The sequence below is a fragment of the Asparagus officinalis genome, chromosome 3 (genome assembly GCF_001876935.1).
Source record: "Asparagus officinalis chromosome 3, Aspof.V1, whole genome shotgun sequence".
Classification (NCBI taxonomy): Eukaryota; Viridiplantae; Streptophyta; class Magnoliopsida; order Asparagales; family Asparagaceae; genus Asparagus; species Asparagus officinalis.
Window position 1 is genome coordinate 98111479 of NC_033796.1, and position 13004 is coordinate 98124482.

Here is a 13004-nt window from a genome sequence, read left to right on the forward strand (position 1 = left end):
TTGATAGAGACACATCAATGATTTGATTGCTGCCCTTGGACCAGGCAAAAAGATTTTGGTATAGTTGTGCATGGTCTTGATCAATATATTGTGATGTTGATGTTGACCTTAGACATGGAGCTCCTAACATACCATCACTTAAGAATAATGCAATTGCATTTGATCATAGTAGATCACTACCAATATCACCTCAAAATCCAAATGAGGCAGGACCACGCAATGTAAATGAAGAGGAGACTAATGAGGCCACTAATGAAGGTCAATATGATGATAATGAGGCCATTAAAGAAGCTCAACATGATGAAAATGAGACAAGTGATGGAGGTAAACTTGATGAGAATGACGTATACTCTCTTATCCATGTAATTTTGTATCCTTAATTGCATGTCAATCTTTGATAAATAATTGAGGTGGTGTGCATAACGGTTAAAATTAGGTGGTATTCTTAGAGTCTATAAAAAGTAAATGTGTAATCATGAAAATAATCTAAACCACCTTAAAATTAGGTGGTATTCTTAGAGTCTATAAAAAGTAAATGTGTAATCATGAAAATAATCTAAACTAAGGTGGTTTTTGTTTGTTGATAAGAAATTTATATTTAGCATGCTTTGTGAATATATTCTAGTCTTATTGTATTTTTTGTGAAGAGTATGAATCAAGACAAGGAGGTAACTGATGGAGGAGAAAATGATGATAATAATGTAAGTGATGGAGGTGAACATGATGAGAATGAGGTACGTCCTCATATAAATATATAATTTTTTATCTTTAATTTCTTTTATTTATTTCAAATTTGTTAATATTGTTAAATCTATTTGAACTCTGTTGGTATGTTCATCTTCAGTGAAAACAGTCATTTTGTTGAGGTGGTATACATGAAATTTGTGGAGGGTATTTGTTAAACTTCGGTGGTATTCATAAATACTATAAAAAAATAAAGGCAGTGATCATGAAAATAATTTAAACTAAGCTGATTTTTGTATGTTAATAATAAATTTATATTTAGGACATATGTGTATGCTTTGTGAATTTTTGAGATACTGAGACTTGTCATGTTTTTTCGAAGGGCGTAAATACAGACGTGGAGGCAAGTGGTGGAGGTGAAAATAATAACAATATGTAGAGGTGGAGAATGATGAAGAGGATTCTAAATTTGAATTTACTGAAGGAAATTATGATGGTGTTGGTGATGAAGATGATGATCTTGTAAATGAAGAAGTAAAGGGAGCTCCTAATCATCCACCTAGCAATGTGAGGTTCGATTATCTACCTTAAGTTGATAAAGAAAGTGAGGGTGACATAGAAGAACTAAAGACTTTGTGCGGGTCTGATAACGCGGGGACAAATTATCCACAATTCAATAAGGCCACTGATTTTGACAAACCTATTGAGTTGAAATTAGGTCTCAATTTTTCTAATAATGAGATACTAAAAGAGCTCTAAAGTTGCATGCAATTGAAAATAGGAATGATTTTTATTACTTACACATTGATAAGAAGAGGGTATCCATGTATTATAAGTATAGATGTAAGAGTGAAGGCCTTTTCAAACATGGGAGGAGACTAAGATGTGAAAACAAGTTGGAAGATGTTTGTAGATTCAATGTTCATGTTAATAAAGTGAGAGATGAAGCCAAATTCCAAGTTAAATCATTGATCGAGTCTTAAACATGGTAACTGCAGTGGTTTTATAAATAAAAGCTCCAAAGTTTTTGCTGAGCAGTTAGTTACAATATATCTAACAAAGTGGAAAGATGATCCTACTTGGAAAATGTTAATGTTCATTTCAGAGGTGAATAAGGATTATGGGGTCAATGTTGGCTGTCCTATAGCTTCTAAAGCAAGATCACTTGCCTTCATGAAAATATATAGTGTTGCTGTGAATACGTGGGGACAACACCCACGTGAGGGACTAATCTCGCCCACGTGAGAGATTAATCTCGTGAAAAAAGGCCAGGTGCGGAAAGGCCCACACCGCAACTACAACTTATAAATAAGCCTGCTAGGGTTTGTTTTGAAGTTTGTGCAAGCGGTCGAGGGCAGAAGAACGGCGTGCAAAGAAAAAGAAAAAGAAGAGGCTGAGTTCTTTTTCGGTGCGCAAGTGCTGAGCAGGAGATTTTGTTTTCTTTGGTGACTGCGGAACAGAGGCGCAGAGCAAGGCTTGGTTTTGTGCGGCTGCAGTTGAGGAGATTTTGTGTAGTCTCTTTTAGGGTTTTGTGCATCCCTTTGAGAGATATTTGTGTGAGGGATTTGAGAGTTTGTTTGAGGGTTTAGATTGAGTGATTGTAAACCCTAGTTGTATTCTCTCCCTCTATTAGTAGATCTCCCCCTTCCTTGCCCCGTGGACGTAGGCAATTTGCCGAACCACGTAAAAATTGGTTGTATCGTTTTTGTGTGATTTGTAATAGCTTTTTAGGTTCCCTCGACGCGCAGTCCTAGAGCTGACGAGAGGAAGAGCTAATATCCTACTTTGATAGGATATTAGGCTTCAGATTCTTGTTCCCTTTGAGAAACAAGAATTCTTATTGCGACCTAACTCTTGTTGTGCTGCCGAAGTGCTGCCGAAATTTTCGCTGCGCGCAACAAGTGGTATCAGAGCCCAGATTTTAGATCTAGGGTTTTGGAGTTTGATGGAGGAAGATTTTTGTGTGAAGCTTGGTTCTTGGAGTTCTAGGCTTCGGTGGAGATAGCATTAGGAGTTGCCGTTGGAGATTTTGCTTTCCTCGTGTGGATAGGAGATCTATTTGGAATCCGATCTAGGGTTCAGTTGGGTGATTCCTATAATTTGGAGTTAGTTTGCAATGGGAGAAGAAGGTGAAAGCAGCAAATCGATGGCGAGTACAATACAAGTTGGTTTTCAGAACACCAAAATTAGTGTGGTGAAATATGACGGAAAAATCAACTTTGGTTTGTGGATGAGCGACGTACAGGATGCGCTCAATGCTCAGAATTTGGAAGAGACCATCATGGTCCATGAGAGGCCACCTAAATATGATGAGGCGGTATGGGAGAAAATGAATAGGAACGCTTGTGGGGTGATCAGGTCCTGTTTGGAACAGGAGCTGAAATATGATGTGATTGGGGTGACGTCTGCAATGAAGATGTGGGAAATTCTCAACAATAAGTATCTCACAAAGAGTGTTGAGAACAGGTTGCACTTGCTGCGAAGACTCTTCAGATTTCAGATGTCCAGAGGCACCTCGCTAGCGGCTCATGTGAACAACTATACTAAGTTGTTGTCGGACTTGGCGAATGTTGATGAGAAGATATCAGATGAGTACAAGGCGATTATTTTGTTGGGCTCCTTACCAGATGAGGAGTATGATACCTTCGTGCGTACTTTGTTGAACGGGAGATCTTCTATCAGCTATAGTGAAGTGACTAACGCATTGACCAATTACGATTTGAGGAGGAAGGACAAGGAGACTTCCCGTGCTAGCACTTCAGGCGAGGCCTTGTCGACGAGAGGTAGAAGCCCATATCCGAAAGGTGGTAACAGAGGGAGGTCAAAGTCTAGAGGCCGTCACCAACTAACAAAGAACCAATGTGCATTCTGCAAGGAGCAGGGACATTGGAAGAGAGACTGCCCGAAGCTCAAGGAGAAAGAGAATGGCAAGAAAAAGGGCCCGAAGGCCAATGAGGTGAACATTGCGAAAGGCGATGATTCCGATGATTCGTGCTTTTCTCTACTGATTACTCCGGAGGTGAACCATGTGGATGCATCAGATTGGATGCTTGATTCCGGCGCTACCTTTCATGTGACCCCTAGGCGAGACTGGTTTGCATCTTTTGAGAAAGTCGACGGGGGCGTTGTTGTCATGGGAAATGATCAATCCTGTGGCGTTTGTGGGATAGGTACCGTGCGGATTAGGATGCACGATGGAGTAGTCCGTGAGTTGAAGGAGGTGAGATTTGTTCCTCAACTGAAGAAAAATCTTATCTCAGTTGGAGCTTTGGAGGCGAAGGGATTCAAGGTGACTTTCGAAAACGCTGTAGCGAAGGTTACTAAGGGATCATTGGTGGTGATGAGGGGAGTCCGCAATCGGAATTTGTATTATCTGAAGGGAAGCACCGAGATTGGCCAGGTTGCTTCGGCTATTTCAGAAGCGGACATGAGCAGACTTTGGCACTATAGATTGGGGCACACAGGTGAAAAGTCACTGCAGGCATTGTGCAAGCAGGGGCTATTGAAGGGAGCCAAGAGTGGGAAGATTGAGTTCTGTGAGCACTGTGTTCTTGGCAAGAAGACGAAGGTGAAGTTCGGGACTGCCATTCATCAGACGAGGGGCATCCTGGATTACGTGCACACAGACGTTTGGGGTCCCACCAAGACTGCATCACTTGGTGGTCGACATTGGTTCGTCACTTTTGTAGATGACTATTCTAGACGTTGTTGGGTGTACACCATGACGAAGAAGAGTGAAGTCCTAGATTTGTTTGTGGAGTGGAAGAAGAGATTAGAACTGCAGACTGGGAGAAAGATCAAGACGTTGCGATCCGACAACGGTGGTGAGTATACTTCTGACCCCTTTCAGCAGCTATGTCGAGACGATGAGACACTTCACAGTTAGTCATACACCACAGCAAAATGGGGTGGCAGAGAGATTAAATCGGTCTTTACTGGAGAAGATCCGATGCTTATTGTCGCAGAGTGGTTTGGAGAAGATCTTTTGGGCTGAGACACTTACATATGCGAGCCACCTCATTAATAGGTTGCCTTCATCTGCGATTGAGGGGAAGACCCCTATGGAGATGTGGTCGGGAGAGACAGCACATGACTATGACCAGCTTAAGGTATTTGGTTGCCCTGCATATTATCATGTTAGAACTGATAAATTGGAACCTCGAGCTAGGAAGGCCATATTTGTAGGATTCAAGCGTGGTGTCAAGGGATACAAGCTTTGGGATCCAGTTGATAAGAAGATTGTGCTGAGTAGGGACGTCACGTTTGATGAAGCTTCTATCTTGAAGCTTCCCAGCTCTCATCAGGTGGAGAGCGATCCGACGGAGGAGATATCGCAGGTGGTGGAGATCGATGCAGCTCCACATTGTCCAGATAGTAAAGTATCCATGCAAGTGCCGACTGAGGTGACGCCAGGCGAGCACGACGGTGACACGGAGGATACGAGTACAAATGTGCAGGATCAGGAACCGACGGCTCAGGTTCAGGATTCTATTGCGGTTCGGAGACAGAGGAGAAACATACAGATGCATGCCAGCACGGTATGCCGACACAATTACGTATACACTTCCGGTGGAAAGTATCGATGAGATGATATCTACTACATTCAGAGAGGCCGAGCAGAGTTCGGAGGCTGATTCGTGGTAGGTGGCTATGCAGGAGGAGATGGAATCTCTTCATAAGAACGATACATGGGAGCTTGTTGAGCTTCCAAAGGGGCGGAAGGCAATTGGTTGCAAGTGGGTATACACGAAGAAGGAGGGCATTGAAGGCACTCCATTGAGGTTCAAGGCTAGGTTGGTTGCGAAGGGCTATGCACAGGAGGAAGGAATAGATTATAATGAGGTTTTCTCTCCGGTGGTGAAGCACTCTTCGATTCGGATTCTGCTAGCTTTGGTGGCACAGTATGGTTTGGAATTAGATCAGTTGGATGTGAAGACGGCATTTCTTCATGGTGATCTTGATGAAGAAATATATATGACTCAGCCATTGGGATTCTGACCTGCAGGGAAGGAAAAATTGGTTTGCAGACTGAAGAAATCGCTATACGGTTTGAAGTAGTCTCCTCGACAGTGGTATAGGCGATTCGATGGTTTTATGATTGGTCATTCGTACACTCGGAGCCAGTTTGATCCTTGCGTATATTTTCGCAAGTTGAAAGGAGGTGCGTATATTTATTTGTTGCTCTATGTCGATGACATGTTGGTTGCCTCTATTTCCAGGTCGGCTATAGATGAGTTGAAAGTTCAACTATCAAATGAGTTTGAGATGAAAGACTTGGGTGAGGCGAAGCGCATTCTAGGGATGGAGATCGGCAGAGACAAGAAGAAGGGCAGAATTTGTTTGACACAGGTGGCTTATTTGAAGAAGGTTCTACAGCGATTCCATGTTAGCTAGGGATGGAGATTGGCAGAGACAAGAAGAAGGGAAAATTTTGTTTGACACAGGTGGCTTATTTGAAGAAGGTTCTACAGCGATTCCATGTTAGCATGGATACGAAGCCAGTTAGTGTACCATTGGGAGCCCATTTGAAGCTTTCAGCTGGTCTTTCACCGAAGTCAGTTGAAGATCGAGAGTTGATGTCGAAGACTCCATATGCGAGCGCGGTTGGGAGCTTGATGTACGCGATGGTATGTACGAGGCCGGATTTGTCACAGGCGGTAAGCATGGTTTTGAGATACATGCACGATCCAGGAGTAGGTCATTGGGACGCTGTGAGATGGATTTTGAGGTACATTCGAGGTACGCTCAATGTTGGTTTAGTTTATGAACGGGACACTACAGGTGGGCAGCTATGCATTGGTTATGTTGATTCGGATTATGCCGGGGATTTGGATAAGCGCCGGTCTACTACGGGGTATGTGTTTACTTTGACCCGTGCGCCGGTGTGTTGGAGAAGCACCTTACAGTCGACGGTGGCTTTGTCTACGACGGAGGCAGAGTATATGCCAGTTACGGAGGCTGTGAAGGAGGCTATTTGGCTTCGAGGACTTTTGGAGGAACTTGGTATATCGCAGAGGTTTGACGTTCGTTATCACTTTGTTCGGGATGTTCTTGAAGATGGCGATGTGGAGATTGTTAAAGTCCACACGAAGGATAATCCGGCAGATATGCTCACTAAGGTGGTTCCGAGCAACAAGTTTGATCATTGTCGAAACTTGTTGCATATTCGTGATTGTTGAGGCCGTTGACGGCCATTTGGATGAACTACGTTCGGCTTGATTCCTTGGGAAAGAGGATACGTAGGCAGTCTTTCAGATGCAGCCGGTTTGGTATTAGTTGATGGGGGGTGAGATTGTTTGGACTCTCGTTTTGGTTCTCGAGAAAACACCCACGTGAGAGACTAATCTCGCCCACGTGAGAGATTAATCTCGTGAAAAAAGGCCAGGTGCGGAAAGGCCCACACCGCAACTACAACTTATAAATAAGCCTGCTAGGGTTTGTTTTGAAGTTTGTGCAAGCGGTCGAGGGCAGAAGAACGGCGTGCAAAGAAAAAGAAAAAGAAGAGGCTGAGTTCTTTTTCGGTGCGCAAGTGCTGAGCAGGAGATTTTGTTTTCTTTGGTGACTGCGGAACAGAGGCGCAGAGCAAGGCTTGGTTTTGTGCGGCTGCAGTTGAGGAGATTTTGTGTAGTCTCTTTTAGGGTTTTGTGCATCCATTTGAGAGATATTTGTGTGAGGGATTTGAGAGTTTGTTTGAGGGTTTAGATTGAGTGATTGTAAACCCTAGTTGTATTCTCTCCCTCTATTAGTAGATCTCCCCCTTCCTTGCCCCGTGGACGTAGGCAATTTGCCGAACCACGTAAAAATTGGTTGTATCGCTTTTGTGTGATTTGTAATAGCTTTTTAGGTTCCCTCGACGCGCAGTCCTAGAGCTGACGAGAGGAAGAGCTAATATCCTACTTTGATAGGATATTAGGCTTCAGATTCTTGTTCCCTTTGAGAAACAAGAATTCTTATTGCGACCTAACTCTTGTTGTGCTGCCGAAATTTCCGCTGCGCGCAACAGTTGCAAGTGACTACCATGAAAGAGTATGAGATTATGCATCTGAGATATTTAGAATAAATTCTGGACGCTCAGTTGTCATCAGAGTGAATGATATAAGCAGAATACCATGACCAAGCTTTCAAAGACTATATGTATATCTGGCAGCATGCAAAGCAAGATTGTGCGCGACTTATTGACATTGGTGGTCGTCATTTGGAAGATGCATATACAGGGGAAATAATGAGTAATGGCAACATCTTTTCTATTGCATACGCAGTTGTGGAAGTTGAGAACAAAGAGGTATGTACACGGCTTATTGATCAACTTATACATGATTTGGGGCCGATGGAGCAACATGGATGGGCATTCATGTCAGATAGGCAAATAGTATACTCAACTCTAGTTGCACATTATCTTTTGAAATTATTTTTATTTTATTTGCAGTTTATTCCTGTCGTGAAGATTTATGCATATATCAAGTTGTTGTCATGTGCATGTTAAGGTGGTATTCATAAAATTAACTAATTGTAATTGTTAATTCAAGTTGGCATTGACTTTGATAATGTAAAGTAAAGGTGGTCAATATGAAAATTTTAAATCATTAAGGTGGTTCTGGAAAATAAAAGTGTATTGGTCTTTAGGATTAATATGTCCATTTTCAATGATTATACACTGAAACTTTTGACTTTTGGGACTACATACTAAAAATAGTTATGTTTTGCTGTGTACGGGTTACTTGAAGCTCTGAAGATTGTAGTTCCAATAGCTGAGGTGAGATTTTTTTTAGGCATATACATGCCAACTTCAAACAAAAATTTCCATGAAAAGCTTTTAAAAATGTAATGTGGAGGGCTTGTAGAGCTTCAACTAAGTATGACTTTGAAGAGATAATGAAATTGCTCAAATATATGGATCGATGAGGGCGCTTGCAATTATCTCATAACTGATGATCATGCACATTAGAGCTCGCATGCATTCAGGGAAAGCACCAAATCAGATTGCTTCTTGAATAATATGTGTGAACTATTAAAAAAAATGATTATTGATGCAAGGAGACAAATCTATTCTCACTTGTATGGAGTTCATTATGAGAATGCATATGAGCAGGTTCAAAGTAAGAGATCATTGCTAACATGGAGAGGGCTCTAGTGCAAACGCTTATAAAAATATTAAAATATCTCAAGAAAAGTGTTGTAGGACTGAATTTGGACGGGTTGACAAATTGGAGGTAACATATAAAGAGGAGGATACTTACATAGTGCAATTGAAAACACTAAGTTTTGGATACCACAAATGGCAACTCAATGAGCCTTTCCTTGTATTCATGGAGTTGTAGCCATGGCCAAAAAGGAGTTTGGCTATTGAACAATATTACATGAGGTTTACACAAAAGGGTCTCATATTGTAGCTTACGACAAGAATGTCTCACTTCTCTTTGACATGAAATGGCCCAATATAGGAAATCCTCAATTAACTCCTCAACAAATAAGGATGATGCCTAGAAAGTCAAAAGAAAAGAAGGAGAGAGGCTGGAGAGCAAGTTGCATCCAACTCAAGAGTGAAAATGAGAAAAATGTAGACCAAGTGTAGTCATGATTATGGACAAAAGGGGCACAATAAGAATTGCCTTAGCAAGAATTAACCGCAAACTAGAGTTCCACATATGAAAAGTGGTAGGCCAAGGAAGTTCACGTGGGGATATTTCTTCCTATATATTTTTTTTTAAATTTTCACCAATATGTTTTTTTAAAATATTTGATGCTTTTCACCCATATTTTTAATGATGCAGAGTGTTAGTAAGTGAGTAACATAGGGGACACTCAAACCAATATAATTTAGGTGGTTTGTTAATTAAATGTGGTATGTTTCTATCTTTCTCTTATTGTATTTATTGCAGAATCCCCCTACAAAAACCAACATCCCTTCACAAGTCCCCGCACTCATAGAATCCCACAGACTAATGTACACACGAAGTCCATCAGAAGGAACATCAAGCGAGCCTATGAGGAGAACTTACAGCATACCAAGAAAACAAGATAGGGATAATGTTTCTACTAATAGGGTACAATTGAGGGAAGCAGAATAACAAATTCAACAAGAGAAGAAAAATGCAGCAAAACCAATTTGAAAGCCTCGAAGGACATGTTTGTTGATAATATTTTGGAGTATTTTTGGCTTTTTTCTATAAACTTAATGTTTGTCTGGGTGATTAGCATTTTGTATATTGTTACTGTTAACCTAAGGTGTCAGGACCTAATGAACAGCCATGGGCTCTGTCAATTGAGCCAAGGACCTTGGAAGCTTGAAGACCGGTGGCTTGGAGAGCTGGGGACTGATATACAAGCTTTGGGGGGCTGATACGCAAAGTTGGGGTGACTTGCAAAGACTTTAAAAGTCTAAGGGCTTGTAATAAATGTTCTGTTACAACTGTTTTCTGTTTCTGCTTACTGTTAACAGTGTTTGTGCACGTTTCTATTGTGCACGTGTCTGTAACTTTAGGATTTACAGTCGATTGGTATAAGTAGAGGAAATGTAAATCAAAAGGATTATGAAAGAAATGAAATAGAATCTGTTCTTCTCAAACTCAACTCCTGTTCCCTTTTTCTCTTTCTATCTCAATCTTCAATTCTTGTCTAAATTTCTCTCAATTTCCTTCTCTATTTTCTCTCAAATTTCACCACAAACACAGCCATGGCCGTGAATGGGCTCAGGAAGATGAGCAGGGGTTTCGGAGCCTCACAATTGGTATGAGAGCATGATCGATCCTTCTCCGGGCTTGGTCGATCCCAACATCAATTGAGGGCAGTCATGGATGAGTTGTCTTCTCAGTTTCAGATTTTTGTTCAAGAATTTAAGAAATCCAAGAATCCAAGCCAAGAAATGAGCAAGAGCTTCACAGATCAGGATTTGCAACCCAATCGAATCCTCGTCGTCACCATTCACACAATGATCTATCCTATAACGGAGGAAGTGTTGCATCAAGTGTTTTCTCCATATGGGTTTGTAGAGAAGATCGTCATTCTTGAGGAGACAGTTAGCTGTCAAGCTCTTATACAATTTCAATCCCATCAAAATGCGGTGGACGCAATGAATTCTCTACAAGGGCGCAACATTTATGATGGTTGTTGTCGATTAGCCATACAAATTTCCAATTTCAATGAAGAATTTCAGCCATCTCAGAGTTCCTTGTCCTTCAAACCCATGGGCTCTTATCCCCAACAAAAGTGTTAGACGAAATGCTTCAGTGAGCCGTTGAGATCCACCAAGAGTCTAACATCTTGTCGAGTAAATGGCTTGGAATCAAGGAGTGGCAACACTTCTGACTACATGAGGCATGGCAGAAACCCTAATAGGTCTACAGAAATGTGGCGAAGTGGAGAATTTCAGCCATCACACAATTTTGGTAAAGGTATACCAAAAGCAAAAGCCAAGAATGTTGTTAGTGCTCAAGAAGACAAGAATCGCCGACCCCTCAGAGACATACGCAAAGTCAACAGCGCTCGTCCTGCCGTCGTCGAAGGGAAGCCATTGAATCAAATTTCGCGTCCAATTACCAGAAGCTTTCATGCTCGACTCTTTGCGAATGCTCAAGCTTATGATGTCCAGAACAAGAAGCCAGTGGTTCTTGATATTGATGGAGATACAAGAAAAGCCCTTATCAAAGTAGTTAAGCCAAAGTTCAAGAAATCGCCACGGCCAATCTCAAGCAAGAAGAAGAAAAAATCCTTCAAGAAACCGCTATTTTTGAACAGTTACGGCCTCTTCTCAGCTCTCATCCTCAAGTTTCCGCCAAATTTTGTTCGCCAGCTCAGCAACAAGGCTCGACGGAACTGCGACAACATTGGAGTTGCTCAGGACGTCGCGGCCTCTTGGTCCAACTCGCCGTCTTCTGATGAGGGATCTCTTCCTTCCACTGCCGTCGTTGTGGCTGATGGTGCTGCTGTTGTGTTTTCCGTGGCAGAGGAGAAGGATGTTGCCGTACTTTTAAAACAGGTTACCTCTCATATTTCTTCGGTATCTAATGTGTTTGTTCAAGATGGGGTTGTTGTTTCTGCTGAAAAATGTGATGCAAAGGTTCGTGTCATTAGTGATAGTCCCTCTGCAGTACTGTCACTTTCCCATATCCTCTGGGAAACACCTTCCAGAGCAGTTTCCCATGACTCTTGCCCCTTAATAGTCTATGTTGCTAGCAATATCAGTCCAAGCATCAGTCAGGCTCCTTGTCTTGCAACACGAGCCTCTACTGGATTTGTAGCAGCCGACATAGAGCATTCATCCCTTATTTTGTGTGGTAGAGCTTTCGCTGATGCTAATGCTATCAGAGATGCCTTAGCTGCTTTGGCTGCTTCTTTAATATCTACAAGGGGAGGCCTTCCACTTGCTGTCAGGCTCCTTGAGGCTGGCGATTCTTTGATTCTTTTGTTTGCTTCGGAAGACACTATTCGGACCTGTTCTGATCTTTGTCAGGCATTGGTGACTCAAGATGCTGGAGTTGTTTTGAGTTCTGATTGTGTTGTTTCCTTTTTCAGAACTAGAGGTCCTGCAAAAAAGTTTCTAAAGAAACCTGCTTCTGTGATCAATGCTTCCGCTGACAGCACCGGTGCAATTCCATTGATATCGAGGCTGTCTCCAGGACACGCCGCTTATCACTTTCTGGAAGGCGATCGGGATGGAAAATTCTTGCCTGTTTTCAGCAGAGGTCCTTCGCCTATTGATCCGCTAGCACTTGCCATGGTCTTATTGTCATATTTAAATAATAATGAGATTTCGTCCTTCTAGATCAATGTTAACAGTGGCAAGCTTATAGTTGATGAATCAGAGCAAATTCTGCACATGAGGTCGGTTGTCAAAGGGAATCGCTTGACATCTCAAGTTTTCATCAAATGGAAGCAGCGCACTTCATTAGATTCAACTTGGGAACCTTACTGGGAACTTGTTAAACAATTTCCTACATTTGCTTGTGCCGAGCAACAAATGACTGGTTTCAGTGGTGTAATCAGTTTTGAGCTAGCTAGAGGTTTGTTGGAGACTGTAAGGTTTCCTACATTGGACCTTGGGACAAGGTCCAATTTAAGGGGAGGGAATTGTCAGGACCTAATGAACAGCCAGGGGCTCTGTCAATTGAGCCAAGGACCTTGGAAGCTTGAAGACCGGTGGCTTGGAGAGCTGGGGACTGATATACAAGCTTTGGGGGGCTGATACGCAAAGTTGGGGTGACTTGCAAAGACTTTAAAAGTCCAATGGCTTGTAATAAATGTTCTGTTACAACTGTTTTCTGTTTCTGCTTACTGTTAACAGTGTTTGTGCATGTTTCTGTTGTGCACGTGTCCGTAACTTT

The 13004-nt window shown here is 42.0% G+C and overlaps 1 protein-coding gene across 1 annotated transcript; it reads left to right on the forward strand.

Annotated features, from left to right (window-relative positions):
- LOC109835473 (polypyrimidine tract-binding protein homolog 3-like) lies at positions 10475–10897 on the forward strand. The gene has a single exon (XM_020403451.1). It carries the CDS (start codon positions 10475–10477, stop codon positions 10895–10897), a length of 423 nt encoding a protein of 140 aa, XP_020259040.1.

Coding starts and splice junctions, on each gene's coding strand:
- LOC109835473 (XM_020403451.1), top strand. CDS start 10,475: ATGGATGAGTTGTCTTCTCAGTTTCAGATTTTTGTTCAAGAATTTAAG.